The 16782-nt window shown below is 36.3% G+C and overlaps 1 protein-coding gene across 3 annotated transcripts in view; it reads right to left on the minus strand.

Moving 5' to 3' along the window:
- Positions 1-13272: 13272 nt before the first annotated feature.
- Positions 13273-16782, minus strand: part of MOSPD1 (motile sperm domain containing 1) — a 79418-nt gene continuing 75908 nt past the window's right edge. For all 3 annotated transcript variants that reach the window (XM_054577049.1, XM_054577047.1, XM_054577048.1), the window contains 2 exons: positions 15005-15166; positions 13273-13363 (listed from right to left, as the gene is read on the minus strand). In XM_054577049.1, coding sequence (XP_054433024.1) covers positions 13332-13363; positions 15005-15166 — 194 coding nt within the window. In that variant the 3' untranslated portion in view covers positions 13273-13331. The remainder of the gene's footprint in view (positions 13364-15004; positions 15167-16782) is intronic.

Genomic DNA, 16782 nt, shown 5'->3' on the forward strand with positions numbered 1-16782 from the left:
CAGGAAGTCAGTGCTTCCTGACTTTTAATGCACATACAGATTTCCTGAGGATCTTGTTAAACTGCTGCCCCAATTCAGTTGGTCTGGGGTGAGGCCAGCATCTTCATTGCCAATAAGCTCCCATATTGCTGGTCCATAGGGTACACTTGGAGTCACAAGGCTCTAGATATCAATTGCAAAGTGCCTAGTACAGTTATTGCTTAATACATGGTCACCCCAAAATAATTCAACCATTCAAAAATTACTGAGAAGAAACCTTTTTCCACAAATATAATACCCATCTGCCTGTAGTTATGTTCCTATAGTCTTTGCAAAATGCCTCTTTGAGACTGGTCATATTTGGTAATTTCTGAAGGTAGGTGATGGATACATGAGAGAGGTTCATACTATTCTGTCTGCTTTTGTACATGTTTAACATTTCCATAATACATATTTTAAGTTAAAAAAGAAAACCCCAACAGGATTTTTAGGACAGCAAAAGTATTCTGTATGTTACTATAACAGTGAACACATGTCATTATACATTTGTCCAAACCCATAGAATATACAACACCAAGAGTGAATCCTACATATACAATGGGTTTTGGGTGATAATGATGTGTCAATGTAGGTTCATCCATTGTAACAAATGTACTATTTTGTGATGTGGATAGTGGGGAAGCTATAAATGTGTTTGAGGGGGCAGAGGGTATATGGGAACTCTCTAGTGTCTACTGAGTTTTCACTGTGAACCCCAAACTGCTCTAAGTAATAAAGCTAAAAAACACACAGCCCTAGCCATGTTGCTTAGTTGGTTAGAGCATCACCCCACACACCAAAATGTTGCAGGTTGAAGCCTCAGCTAGGGCACATGTCTAGGTTGTGCATTAGATCCCCAGTCAGGGTGCATGTGGGAGGCAACTGACCAATATTTCCACATCAATGTCTCTCTCTCTCTCCCTCTCTCTCCCTTCCTCCCTCTAAAATCAATAAACATACCCTCAGGTGAGGATAAAAAAAAAAACCATGAACAGAAAACACCTGTTTCCTAATAACCTGAAAACAGCGGAAGATACAAGTTACCTAGTACAGTGATTAGCTCCCAGAATTGTTCATTAGGGGAGAAAGAGAGAGAGAGCTTTCATTTCAATTCTCTAAATAAATCCACTCCTAACCTTGCTTCCCAAGCCATGATTCTGCAAAAGTAGTTTATCCATCCATCCCAGGGTTTAGCACATGTTTTCCCTTAACATTAGCACAGCTCATACTTCATTTTATCAGGATGGATTCTGCATTGTTTTTCTCTCCCTTGGTGGACTAAAATCTGTCTATATCCTCATGAATCATTCCATTCATAGAATCAGGGCATTTCCGCACCTACCTTGGTCACATCCTAAACTTTCTGGCTTGTAGGTTCATAAAGTCAGTGATTCACAAAGCAATTGCCCAACTAATTGGAAAATGCATTTATTGATCTGGACATTCCCCTTATCTTCCCATTGGACCCAGTTTTTATTAGGTACTGAGCTGAAACAGCTGAAGGTAGTTGTCACTTTAAATTTTTGGACATGTTTTGATTAACCAAGTGAGAGGGGCAAATCAGAGAGAACCTAAATGAACAAAATCAAGAAAATATACAGCTTGAGTTTGATTTGCATTTCTTTTTTCCCTTGGTTATATAAAGACTCTCCAAAGCAGTGCCCTAATTGATTCCTCTTTTTTTCTGCATATGGCTTACTTAAAGGGTCTTTGATGTGGTGACTGGACAAGGCCTCATCCCATAGTCTGCATCAACTCTTGTCATTTATTTGGTATGTAATCCTGGAGAGTAATGTACTCTGGTATGTTGTTTATCACCTCTAGATTATAGGTGTAGCAAATATTTTTCTAATGAAGTAATAACTAAGTTGACATTATGCTCTGGGAAACTACAGGTAGGTTCTATGGGGAATCTTCTAGTGCAGCTCCATGGTCCCAGTTCCACCCTTCCTCCAATTTTTTTTAGGTCTATTTTAAATTGTTTCCTTTAGGCATGTTCTCTCAAAATGTCAAGCTTCCGGTGCTACTTGGAATCTTCAATCTCTTTCATTATAGGAAAGTTTTGAAACCTCAGCATTCTGTTTCCATTTTCATGTTGAAACCCTGGATGTGTCTTCTGGGCAGATGCTATATAGTTTTTCCACTCAATTGTTTGGTGAATGAAAATATCTCATAAACACTGGTTTCCAATATCCCTTTAGAAAGCTCAAACTTTACATGCTGACTTTGTACAACTCCTTTTGAAGTGAACTCAGCTGGCAGATTGTGCAGGCCTAACAATTTTGAGGTGGCAGAAACACCTGCAGTGACAGATAATTATAGCTATTGCCATGGCTCTTGCTGTGTGTTTCCTGTTTGCTAGCTCCTTTTTAGGATGAATAATAATTGTTTTCATGATGACAACTACCTCTTTACTTTGTATTTGATTAAACTTTTTTTATGCTCATGGCCCCTTAGTAAGCTTGTTTCTTTCCTTACTACCCTATGTTCAGCCCCTTTAATCATGGCAGGAAAAAAAAAAGTTTTTTCAAAACTTTTCTTCAAGGTAGTTTTCTTCAAGGTAGGCAGGTAACAACGGCACACACTTAACAATCTCAAATATCTCCCTACAAACTCAAAACAACTTTCTTTACATTGTAGCACACTCATCCTTGCCTTTTCTTGTGAACCCAACTCCTTTCTGTATATGAATCATGCCCATCCTTTAAGAGTCAGGTTAGGCCCTCCAACTGCTGCAGCATTTGTGGTGTATGCCACACACTTAAGCATGGAATTGGATCAAAGGCTCTCTGAATTCTATTTTCTTCCCTTCCCCAACACCATCACACAGTCAACTGTGGACTGTAAATGCAGTCAGTGCAGACACAGTTTATGATCACTTGCCAGGCCCCAAGTTCTTATTGATTACAGTCTGTCAAAATGCATCAGGTTTTGAATTAAAGGGCAAGCTTTAAATAAGTTGAAATACATAATCTGTAATAGGAAGATCCAACTGTTTTATGATTCTGGGAATCTACTTTGGAAAATTTTGTGGAGGCTCTTTACAAAACTGGGAAATTTACACAGAGTAGGAAAGGAAAAACTGCCAGGGGAAGAGATTTGTTACAAATTTAGTCATTGAGCCCTGGCTGGTGTGGCTCAGTGGATTGAGCGCTGGCCTGTGAATAGAAAGGTCACTGGTTCGATTTCCACTCAGGGCACATGCCTGGGTTGCAGGCCAGGTCTCCAGCTGGGGGTGCATGACAGGTAACTGATTGATGTATCTCTCACACATTAATGTTTCTCTCCTTTTTAAAATATTTTATTTATTTATTTTTAGAGAGAGGGGAAGGGAAGGAGAAGGAGAAACATCAATGTGTGGTTGCCTCTCGTGCACCCCCTACTAGGGACTTGGCCCACAGCCCGCAACCCAGGCATGTGCCCTGACTGGGAATCAAACCAGTGACCCTTTGGTTCGCAGGCCGGCACTCAATCCACAGAGCCACACAAGCCAGGGCATTTCTCTCCCTCTCGTCCTTCTCCCTCCCTTTCCCTCTCTCTCTAAAGGTAAATAGAGAAAATCTTTTTAAAAATTTAGTCATTGAGATGAACTAGTGCTATTGAGTCATCAAGAATTAACCCCTTCTGATATTGTACAGAAATTAATGGTTCCACACTGTTGGCTAGCTCCTTTATGGTTTTGTTATTTATACATTTAAATTTTTTATTCTTTTGGAGTTTATCTTGGTGAAATGCATCAAACTTCTTTTTTTCCTACATGACTATCCAGTTGGTTTATAATATTTACTGACCACTGCTTAAAGAGAAAGGTCTATCATATACTAAATTCCTGGATGTATTTTGGTCTGTTTCTGTACTGTCCAATTCTTTGCCATTGGTCTGTTCATGGGCAAGTGCCACACAGTTGGAATTTCAGAGTTATGTTTTAATTTCTGGAAAAATTTCTCCCTTTACTCTTCTTTTGAAGAATGACCCTAGTTATGCCTATTTCTTCAGATAAACTCTAGAATCAACTTACCTAGATATTTTTTAAAAAGATACTAAAACATCTTATTGGAGGGATCATGTTAAATTTATATAACTTAGGAAAAAGAAATTTTTATGTCAAGAATACACATATTCAAGAACATCCCAAATATCTTCTATTTTGTTCAAGACTAGTTTTGTGTTTCAAGTAGTGGTTGACCTTGGCCTGCACCACCCAGGAAACCCCAGAGCCTCTGCACCCAGTGGACAGGTAGGGACCACATTAGAGTGCAATCACCCTGCTTCTGCACAGCTGATCCTCCACGGAGGGAGGAGGTTGGTGGTAAGTGGTCACAGCCAATCCTTGCAGCTGACAGGCCTGGGTAAAGCCCTCCCATTGATCTGCCAATAGCAACCAAGGCTCAACGACAAGAGGAGGGTATACTCAGCCCACATGAAGGGCGTACCTTGAGTACTCAGCTTGGGTGATAGGGGAAGCTGTGCACTGCATGCCTATAGGATACCTACTACATGCTACCAAGGCACAGAGTCAAAGCAGCTATACCTAATACATAAAACATGGGGAGGCTGCCAAAACAAGGAGACAAAGAAACATGGTCCAAGTGAAAGAATAGATCAAAACTCCAGAAAAAGAACTAAATGAAATGGAGATAAGCAATTTATCAGATGCAGAGTTCAAAACAATGGTCATAAGGATGCTCAAGGAACTTAGTGAGGACTTCAATAGCATAAAAAAAGGTCCAGTCAGAAACAAAGGATACACTAATTGAAATAAAGAATAATTTACAGGGAAACAACAGTAGAGTGCATGAAGCTGAGATTCAAATCAAGGTTTGGGAACATAAGGAAGCAAAAAACAACCAATCAGAACAACAAGAATAAAAAAGAATACAAAAAACAAGGATAGTATAAGCAGCCTCTGGGGCAACTCCAAGGGGTCCAACATTCACATCATAGGATTGCCAGAAGAAGAGAAAGAGCAAGAAATTGGACATCTATTTGAAAAAAATAATGAAAGAAAACTTCCCTAATTTGGTGAAGGAAATAGATATGCAAGTCCAGGAAGCACAGAGTCCCAAACAAGATGGATGCAAAGAGGCCCACTCCAAGACACATCAAAATTAAAATGCCAAAGGTTAAAGATAGAGTCTTAAATGCAGCAAGAGAAAATAAGTTAGTTACCTACAGGAGAGTCACCATAAGACTGGTTTCAGCTGGTTTCTTAAAAGAAACTTTGCAGGCTAGAAGGGGTTGTCAAGAAATACTCCGTCATGAAAAGCAGAGACCTACAGCCAAGATTGCCCTGCCCAGCAAAGCTATCTTTTATTTTTTTTTATTTTTTTGAAATGATACTAGACTTTTTTTTCTAGTACAGATATAATTTTATTTTTATTGTTTTTATTTTTTCAAATACATTTGTCTCTGCCTTCCCCCCACTACTTTCCCTTGTCCCTGCCCCCCCACCCTTTCCCTTTGGTTTTGTCCATGAGACCTTGCTATATGTTCCTTGATTTCCCCTTCCCTTCCTTTTTCCCTGCCCCCCTCCTTCCCTCTTGTCTCTGTTGGTTTCTTCTCTTCAGATCGTATAAATCTTTCACCTTTTAAAGCTATCTTTTAGAATTGAAGGTCAGATAAAGAGCTTCCCAGACAAGAAAAAATTAAAGTAGTTCATCATCACCAAACAATTATTATATGAAATGTTAAAGAGACATATTTAAGAAAGGAAGATAAAAACTATGAACAATAATATAGCAATAAATACATATCTGTCAACAATTGAATCTAAAAATCAAACAAGGCAAACAAGAACAGACAAAATCATGGATATGGAGAGCCTTTTGAAGGTTGCTGGATGGGAGGGTGGTGTGGGAGAATGGGTGAAAAGATTAGGGGATTAAGAAGTACAAATAGGTTATTACAGACTAGCTATTGGGAGGTTAGGAACAGTATAGAAAATCGAATAGTCGAAGAACTTGTATGTATGACCCATGGACATGAACTAAGGGTGGGTATTTCCTGAGAGAGTGGGGGATGCTGCACAGAGCAGGGCAAAGGAGTAAATATTGGGACAAGTATAATAGCATAATCAATAAAAGAGAAAAACAAAAAAACTAAAAAAAAAAAAGACTACTTTTATGTTTACCAGGAGTGTCTTATAGTTTAAAGATTTTGGGACTTTTTAAAGTTCAAACTTAGGGGGTTTTAATTTAATTTTTTGCTATTGAATTATTAAATCTCCTAGCTGGTGTTTGTGTATATATGTATCCATGATTTGTAAACTTGGAGTGGGGTAGGGTTTTCTACCTATGATTCAAAACACAGAAGTAATAAAAGATTAACAAATTCAACTACCCTGGAGTAAACTTTGTATGCTAAAGACACCGTAAGCCAAGTAAAGAGAAAAGTTATAAACTGAAAAGAAATATTGCCAACTCATATTGCATACAGCTCCTACAAGTCAGTAAGAAAAACTCACCTACCCACCAGAACACAGGGGTTGAGGGATAAAGGATGCGAATACAGCTCTATGAAAATATATGCTCAACCTCACTTATAAGTTAATAAAAATTAAAAGTACACTAAGATACCATTTCTCATCAATCAGATTAGAAACCACATGGCTGATGAGACTATGAAAGAATGAGCACTCATGCTTTGCTGATAGAACTGGTCAGGAGTGAACTGGTGAAATGCATTATGATACACGCCATACAAAAAACAATACTATGCAGCTGTAATAAAAAGAATGAAGATACTCTTCAATTACTGATATAGAAAATTCAATTACTGATACAGTGTAAAGAAAAAAAAACAGGTGCAATATTGTGTATAAAACATGTTACCATTTTTATTTAGAGGCATAAAAATGTTTTCCCCACTATTCAAAACTATTCTCATTTTTATACTTTTAAGGAATTACATCCTTATTAAACCCTTTGTATGTACCCTGACCAGTGTGGCTCAGTTGGTTGGGTGTCATCCCATAAAGCAAAAGGTCCCTGGTTCGAATCCATCAGGGCACATGTCTGGGTTGTGTTCGGTCCCCATCGGGGTGCATATAAGAGGCAACCGATTGATGTTTCTCTTCTCTTTCTCCTGCCCTACTCCTCCCTTCCCCTCTCTCTAAAAAAAAATATTTTAACAAATGACTCCTAAAAAAAAATCTTTGGTACACTTAAATGGTGTAAAGCAAAGAAGCAATTATACTTGTCCCAATATTTACTCTCACTGATAATAATCTAACACATGCAAGATAAATCATACATGCTTACAGAGTTCAAAGCTATGGTGGTTTGATGCTGACAGGCTGAGTGTAATCCCCAGGGAAGGAGCTTGGTGGGCCTACTCTTGCTGCTGAGGGTGTGCTCTGCAAAACAAACATCGAACAATATTTTTGCTTTTTGCCTTTTTTCATGAAATGAAAATCATTTTCATATTTCTTTCAGTTAGGGGAAACAGGTACTGCATAAGACGTTTGTAAAAGAGAAGTGGTTTAAAGCAAACTTTCAAAAAGCAGGCAATGTTGGTATATATGTATTTGGATAAAGAAATAAAACCATATTTAACTAATAAAAGTGGTCACTTGAAGGGGCTAAGTGTAAAAGGAATTGGGTAGGCAGGGCTGGAGAGGAGTAATTTTTCACTATATACCTTTTTATAATTTTTTACTTCTGAAGCATATGACTTACCTATTCAATAATTTAAAACATTAACTACCTTGGAGATTAAGAAACTTGATATTTAAGCGCACATATCTCACTTATTTTTCCTGTTTAACCCAGAGGAACAAGAGACAGCTTCAGGAGTTAGGAGAGCTAAAGCTTTGAGTTACCCAGAGTAACCCCCAAAACTGTGTAAATCAATGTGAAACTTGGGTTTCCATTTTCTTTTATTTTTTAAAGTAATTTTTTACAATGTGTTATCACACACATACACACATGTGCGTGTACTTGCATGTGTGCACACACATACACGGGACTTGATATGAACAAAGAAACAAGGATACCCTCCAAACAAGTTTTTTTTTTACAAAGTTCAAAATAGGTTACATTAACATTTATGTACTTTCCAGTCATTACACAATATACAGGCATGATCCACTTAATGATTTATGCGCCCCAAATGGTTAAACCAATAGGGATTTTCTGTGAAAAAGTATATGTAAAAGCTTTTAGTTTAGAAGCAAAGTACTGTTTCCTGCAAAGAGCAGCCTCAGGCATACATTTTGGGTTTACATATACTCCTTGAGAATACTACAGTAGCAGTGCATAATTTCATTCTGTAAAAAGATCTGAAAAATGAATTTCAAGAGACTCAATGCATTGTGCTCGCAGATAAAAATCGTAAGTATGACAATAACGGTTAAACTGCATATATATGTTAGAGATCAGAAGAGGCTATAAAGAAATGCAAATAGTTGTGCTTCGGGGATTTTTTCATAAAGTTGTTTTAATAATAAATATAAACTTAAAAAATGTCTCAGTGACTGATATAAAAGACAAAGATATCAAGGATTTTCTATAGTTGGCTTAGGGTTTAAAGATGAAAAATTATCTCCACATAAACCACCCAGCAACTGATAATCCCAATCTGGGCTAGTCATTTACAGTTAGGCAAGAGGCTGGGGAGAAAAGACGGATTTTTTTCTCCTATTACAATAAAGCATTATTCAGAGGTAAAGTCAGGGTGAACCAACTAAACACCTGGCTACCTTCCTTTAGAATTCTTAGATCAAATAGAGATCACCCTACTTTTATGAGGTTTAAAATAACCACACATGCTTGGTGTCTAGGCCACAATCTATTCTGTAATTCAGAAGATGAATATGCTGCCTTCTGTGAGCACTAGGATAACTGTGATTCCTCAGTACTTTGTGCTTTTTTTAAAAGCCTCCACACATTAACTGTAAAACTCATTTTAGAAACACCATGGCAACTCTTTATAATGATAGAGACCACAGAATAATTTACATAGTAACATTGATGTTCATAGCTAGGAAATAAATGCAATTTTACTTTTAGGCTGGTCAGTTTGTTCTTTTAGGCCTTTAACTTTGAAGGACACATAAGCTAAAAATTAAAGTAAATTAGGAAAAAAAGATGAAAAAAATAACGTTTTAGTCTTTTGCACAATAGGTTTAAATATAAAAAGAATTTATTGTTCAATTACAGTTGTCCCACTTTTTCCCCCACTGCTCTTCCTTGCCCTGCCCACCCCCTACTCCTAATCACAACCCAATTGTCTATGCCCATGGGCCCTTTATACATGTTCTTCAACTTGCCCCTTCCCCTTCTTTCCCCTGTTATCTCCCTCCACCCTCCCCACTGGTCACTGTCAGTTTGTTCTTTATTTCCATGTCTCTGGTTCTATTTTGCTCGTTTGTTAGTTTTGTTGACTAGGTTCCACATATAGGTGAGATCATATACTATTTGTCTTTCACTGCCTGCGTTATTTCACTTAGCATAATGCTCCCCAATTCCATCCATGCTGTCGTGAAGGGTAGGAGTTCCTTCTTTCATTCTGCTGCGTAGTCATTCTGCTGTGTAGTACTCCATTGTGTATATGTACCAGTCTTTTGATCCATTAATTTACTGATGGGCACTTAGGCTGTTTCCAGCACTTGGCTATTGTAAATAACGCTGCTATGAACATTGGGGCACATAGGCTCTTCTGAATTGGTGTTTCAGAATTCTTAGAATATAACCCAGCAGTGGAGTCACTGGGTCAAAAGGCAGTTCCATTTTGTTTGTTTTTTTTCTTCCAGGAAATTCCATACTGTTTTCCACAGTGGCTGCACCAGTCTGTGTTCCCACCAACTTGTACTAGGTTCCCCTTCTCTCCAGAACCTCTCCAGTATTTGTTTGATTTGTTAATGATGGCCATTCTGACTGGTGCGTACTGGTATCTCATTGTGGTTTTAATTTGCATTTCTCTCATGACTAGAGATGTTGAGCATCCTTTCGTATGTCTCTGGACCCTCTGTATGTTCTCCTTGGAGAAGTGTCTCTTCAGATCCTTTGCCTATTTTTTAATTGGATTTTTGTCTTCCTGGTGTAGAGTCACATGAGTTCTTTATATATTTTGGAGATCAAACTCTTGCCCGAGGTATCACTGGCAAATAATATTTTCCCATATGGTTGGTTCCCTTTTCATTTTGCTGATGTTTTCTTTAGCTGTGCGGAGGCCTTTAATTTGATGTAGTCCCATTTGTTTTTCTTTCCCTTATATCCCTTGCCCTAGAGGACACATCTGTGAAAATACTGTTGTGTGAGATATATATTTGCCTGCCTATCTTCTCCTCTAGAGCGTTTATGGTTTCACAACTTATATTTAAGTTTTTTATACATCTTCAGTATATTTTGGTGTATTGTGTAAGTTCGTGGTCTAGTTTCATGTTTTTTTGCATATAATATGCCAGTTCTCCCAACACCATTTGTTGAAGAGGCGATTTTTACTCCATTTTATGCTCCTTCTCCCTTTGTCAAATATTGTTTGTAGAGACATGAGTTTATTTCTGGGCTCTCTATTCTCTTTCATTGATCTATGTGTCTGTTCTTATGCCAGTACCAGACTGTTTTCATTACAGTGGCCTTGTAATATAGTTTGATGTCAGGTATTGTGATCCCTCTTTGTTCTTCTTTCTCAAAATTGCTGAGGCTATTCGGGGTAGTTTATGGTTCCATATACATTTTTTGAATGTTTATTCTATGTCTGTGAAATACATCATTCGTATTTTAACAGGGATTGCATTGAATCTATAAATTGCTTTGGGTAGTATGAACATTTTGATGTTAATTTTTCCAATCCATGAGCACGGTATATGCTTCCATTTATTTGTGTCTTCCTTAATTACTTTCTTCACTGTTTAGTTTTCTGTGTAAAGATCTTTTACTTCCTTGGTTAAGTTTATTCCTAGGTACTTTATTTTTCTTGTTGCTATAGCAAATGGGTTTTTTTTTTCCCCTGATTTCTGCTTCTGATATTTCATTGTTGGTGTACAAAAATGCCTTTGATTTCTTCATACTTACTTCATATCCCACTGTTTTCCCAAATTCACTTATTAAGTCTAGTAGTTTTTTGGTGGAGCCTGTAGGATTCTCTATATACACTATCATGTCATCTACAAACAATGACAGTTTTACTTCCTTCTTTCCAATTCGGGTGCCTTTTATTTCTTTTTCTTGTCTGATCATTGTGACTAGAACTTCCAATACTATGTTGAATAGACGTGGTGAAAGCAGATATCCTTGTCCTGTTTCTGATCTTAGGGGAATAGCTTTTAGCTTTTGTCCCTTGAGTATGATATTGGCTGTAGGTTTCTCACATAGAGCCTTTATTATGTTGAGGTATGCTCCCTTTATTCCCACTTTGCTGACTGTTTTTATCACAAGTGGGTTCTGCACTTTATCAAATGCTTTTTCAGCATCTATTGCTAAAATCATGTGGTTTTTCTTTCATTTTGTTTACATGATGTATTACATTTATTGATTTGCAAATATTGAACCATCCTTGCATCCCTGGAATGAATCCCACCTGATCATGGTGTATGATCTTTTTAATGTATTGCTGGATGTGTTTTGCCAATATTTTGTTGATGATTTTAGCATCTATATTCATCAGTGATATTGGCCTGTAGTTTTCTTTGTTGTGTCTTTATCTGGTTTTCGGATTAGGATGGTGCTGACCTCATAAAAAGAGTTTGGGAGGCTTCCCTCGTCTTGGATTTTTTGGAATAATTTAAGGACAGGGATTTGCTCTTCCTTAAATGCTTTGTAAAATTCTCCTGTGAAACCAACTGGTCCAGGGTTTTTGTGTGCCAGGAGTATTTTGATTACTGCTTCAGTTTCACTAGCTGATATCGGTCTGTTCACGCTTTCTGCTTCTTGACTCCATTTTGGAGGATCATATGTTTCTAGAAATGTGTCCATTTCCCCCAGATTTTCAAATTTCTTGGCATATAGTTGTTCATAGAAATTTCTTACAGTCTTTTGTATTTCTGTGGTATTGGCTGTAATTTCTCCTCTTTCATATCTGATTTTATTTATTTGGGTCCTCTTTCTTTTTTTCTTGAAGAGTCTGGTTAAAGGCTTGTTGATTTTGTTTATCTTTTCAAAGAACCAGCTCCTGGATTTACTGATCCTTTGAGTTGTTCTTTTAGTCTCTATGTCATTCAATTCTGCTGTGATCTTGATTATTTCCTTCCTTCTACTCGCTCTGGGCTTTGTTTGTTGTTGTTTCTCCACTTCTTGAAGCTGGAGGGTTAGGTTGTTTATTTGAAATGTTTCTATCTTTTTTAGGTGGTCCTGTATGACTATGAACTTTCCACTCAGGACTGCCTTCACTGTGTCCCATAGGTTTTGGACTGTTGTGTGTTCATTTTCACTTGTTTCCAGAAACTTTTTGATTGCTTCTTTGATCTCATTGTTAACCCAGTCATTGTTTAATAACATGTAATTCAGTCTCCATGGATTTGATTGTTTTTGAGTTTTTTCCTTGAGGTTGTTGGTTTCTAGTTTCAAGCCATTGTGACCTGAGAAAATGCATAATAATACAGTTTCAATTTTCTTGAAATTGTTGAGGCTTGTTTTTTGTCCTACTATGTGGTCTATCTTTCGAAATGCTCCATGTGCATTTGAAAAGAATGTACATTTTGCTTCTTTGGGGTGAAAGGTTCTGTATGTATCAGTTATGTCCATTTGATATAGAGTGTTGTTCAGTGTCAAAAAATCCTTGTTGATTCTTTTTTTGGAAGATCTGTCCATTGTTGACAGTGGGGTGTTAAAATCCCCTACTATAAGTGTGTTTCTACTGATATCTTTCTTGAAGTCCTCCAAGATTTTCCTCATATATTTGGGCACTCCTATGTTGGGTGCATATATGTTTACAATACTTACGTCTTTTTGATGGATTCTACCCTTCAGTATTATGAAGTGTCCTTCTCTGTCTCTCTTTATGGCCTTTGTTTTGAAATCTACTTTGTCTGATATAAGTACTGCTACCCCAGCTTATAAAAAGAATTGCAAATAAAATTTCCTAAGTGTCACTCAGAAGCATCCTGTTGTCTGGAAAAGACACATCCTGTTGTCTGGAAAAGACACATTCAGTAGGTACTGAATAAATGTTCAGTTGAACTAATTATAAGATTACATAATGTGCTGTAGTCCTTTGAATAAAATTATAGAGTAATTTAAAATATAGGTTATATTTATAATCATTGTAAATGATTCAATAGTTTGTAGTATATTAATAGGGTGAAAGAGATAAAAGGCAGTCCACATTCATATTTTCAAGATAAATTTACTTCAGAAGTCAACTGAATTTCTTGCTCATGTTCTCAGTATAGCCATTGTGATAAGACCTAAAAGAAAAAAAAATTGGAGAACAGTTAAAGATACGTATTTTATAGAATTCAATAAGCAATTGTTTATCCCTCAATGAGCAAATAAAATACAGTACCTAGGCAGGTACTCTGTCAAGAACTTGAATTCAATTCAAATTTAGTTGATATTATACAGAAGAAATCCAATTGATAGCAAAGAGCTGTCACTGGACAGATTTAATTAAATCACTAATGTCTGAACATAGCTAATCTTTAAACCATCATCTATATCTCCCTCTTTTTCTAGTTTCATTACTATAGTAATAGCAGACATGCCATTATAAAGTGTCTGTAAGGCCAGCTGACTTCATCAACAAAAAAACTGTGGGCCTTTTTGCATCCCAGGGTCCTAGGGCCACAAATAGACAGAAGCATAGTATTCTTGCTTGGCTTGTCTCTTTTGAAGAAACTCCAGACCTAAAATCATAAAAACTTAATAGTATGCTCATTCTTAAATGAGTGGTTAAAAAAAGTGTGTGATGAAGTACAGAGAAGGAGAATTATCATGAAGGAATGAGGCAGTCAGAAAAGATACCCCAAAAGGTAAAGCTTAAATATGCTAAAAAATGAACAAGAAAGATATAGAACAATGAGATGGGCAGACATTCAGGTGAGGAGAGGGCAAAGGCAAGGGCATCAAGGTAAGACTGGGACTCTAGATGAGCTTTTCAGGGATCAACAAATAATCTAATGGCTCTATTCAAGGATTTATGTAAGGCAGCAGCTAGACAACAGTAGCTCACAGAGGTCTCAAAAAGAGTATGGACAGTCTCAAATGCCAAACTATGGAATTATACTTCATTCTATTGACTGTAGGGAAGCATTGAAGGTTTTTGAGTAGGGAGTGGTGCTGGTGAAACCAAAACAGAATGGAAAGTAGTCTGACAGCAATATAATAGATGGTTTGAGGGGAAAAATAATGGAAGAGGACAGGAATAGCAAGAGAAGGGACACAGACAGAAGGAAGGGAGACGATTTATTAATTGAAAACAATTTTGAATTTAGCACACCAAGGAATACTGAAAGAGAATACTGAAAAGATATGGCATCTCAGAAGAAGTGAGAGACTATGAAGAGTCATTTGTCACCAGAACCCTAATCCTTGACACATTCAGGAAGTGCTGAATAAATGTTCAGTTGAACTAATTATAAGATTTCAAGTTAGGATGACTGAAAGAATGACTTAACAGGAAAAAAGAGAACTGGTTTGAAGAGAAATGTTCACAATACTAAACAAGGCTGCATTGTTCTTCTTTATCACTGTGTACATTTTGTCTAAGTGTTTCCCTAGAATCAATTCCTAGAAGAAGAAATGGTGTTTCATGGAATAAATGCATTTTACATGTTTTATACCATTGTAAGTCAGCAAAAATAATTGAATAAATACAGTATTAGGTACTAGTTAAACTGAAAAGAACTAAATATGAGCCAAGAATTAAATCTTAAAATTCACTTTACCTCAACATGCTTTTAAAGCAATCTTTTATGTTTTTGTAAAAAAAAAAAAAATCAAACCACTACCACCACAATCACCTCATACACATAAGACCATCACTACCACCTCCAAGCCATAAAAAATGCCTACATATATGCCCCCAAGTGCATCTTTAAAACACTTACCTAAGATGTAAGCAGCCACTAATTTTTGATTCACACTTAAGTGGAGGTAGAGAGGCACAAGCGATTCCACATCCCCCAGTGTAGGAAGCATCAGAGCTGCAATGCACACCACTCCCAGGAAGACAGTTAGTAAACTAGGTCCTGAGGAGACAGTTCTATTTTCTGCAAAAAGACAAAAATCCCTGAGCTTGCTTCTAAAAACAACTTAGAGGTTTTTTCACATATACTGTTGCCCTTGCCAGGATTCTGGTTTTGTTTAAAGATAATTTTAAGGAATCTTTAGTATTTAGAGAAATTCCAAAAACATTTACATAAATGCTTGAAATTTTTCAAAATGGAAATACCTTTTTTTTTATTGTTGTAAGAATTTTATAGAGATATAGAAATCATAAAGGTTCCTATGTAATCCCATCTTCCTGGAAATAACACTATTCACAGCTTGTTATAAATCCTTTCAGATTTTATTAATATCCATATAAATATGTAAAATAATTTTTATGTAAATGAGATTATACCTACTGTTCTAAGCCTTATTTTTCCTCTCACTTAGGTATATATTTGAACCTCTTTCCATGTCAATATATAACCATCTATCATTCTATCAAATCCTTATAAATGCCTGCCTGGCATCCCATTTCAAAAATATTCAAAATTTAACCAAGCCTTAACTGATAGTCTTTTAGGTCACCTTCAATCTTTTATTATAATAAACAATAAGATTTTTGAAAGAGCCTAATTTTCTTAAGCCAGAGGGCACTGACTCAAACATTGCAAAGTCATAATTCATTAGTAACATAATTAAGTCAAACCCACTAAGATTCAGCTGCATCTTTTTAAAACATCTCTTTAATAACTCGGGCTGTGGTATTTTATAACAGTATGCTTTGTGGGTTTCTCTTAGTTAAATTTCTATTAAATGAAAAAAATATATATATATAAAATTATATTTATGTGCATAGACAAGGCCTGGAAAGTAACATGAACATTTATATCAGCAGACTTTTTGTCCATGATTTGGCTGTGGGGGGTTTTTGGTTAAATTTTTATTTTATTGATTTTTAGAGAGAGAGAGAAAGATTTGCTCTTCCATTTATTTATGCATTCACTAGTTGATTCTTGTATGTGTCCTGACTGTGGGTGGAACCCATAACCTTGGTATATCAGGACAATGCTCTAACTTAGTTACCTGTCCAGAGCCAGATATGTTAAGTATATGAAATTATAGAGGCTATATTCTTTTAAAAATTTATATTGCTATATGTTTTTTATACAATCAACTTGAGAAAAAAATTTCATTTTTACTGCCTCAATACATTTAAAAATCTAAATCTATCATGAGTAAGCCTTTGGCCATTTTCCAGCTAGTTCAAAGAGCCTCACATTTTTATACTTGAAATATGTCTAATAAACACCTTTCAAGCTAAAGACATAAAAATAATACCACTTCAAAACCTCCCAAAAATATTCTCAATTTGTTTCAACATTTTAGCTTAGAGAAACTTAATGAAAAACCTTAGAATGATACATACTGGAAAACACACATAATTAATTCATTACAGTCCTGTGTGGAATAATAATGTTTTGGTCAACTACAGACAGCATATACAACAGCAGTCCCATAAGATTAAAATGGAGCTGAAAAATTCTTATCACCTAGTTATGTTTTAGCCATCCTAGTGTCATAGCAAAACACATTTCTCACATTTTTGTGTGAATATGATGTAAACAAACTTACTGAGCTACTAGTAATATAAAAGTATAGCTCATACACTTGTGTA

This window comes from Pteronotus mesoamericanus, unplaced genomic scaffold (genome assembly GCF_021234165.1).
Source record: "Pteronotus mesoamericanus isolate MK-2021 breed Mesoamerican mustached bat unplaced genomic scaffold, CSHL_Meso_final contig_40, whole genome shotgun sequence".
NCBI classification, from domain to species: Eukaryota; Metazoa; Chordata; class Mammalia; order Chiroptera; family Mormoopidae; genus Pteronotus; species Pteronotus mesoamericanus.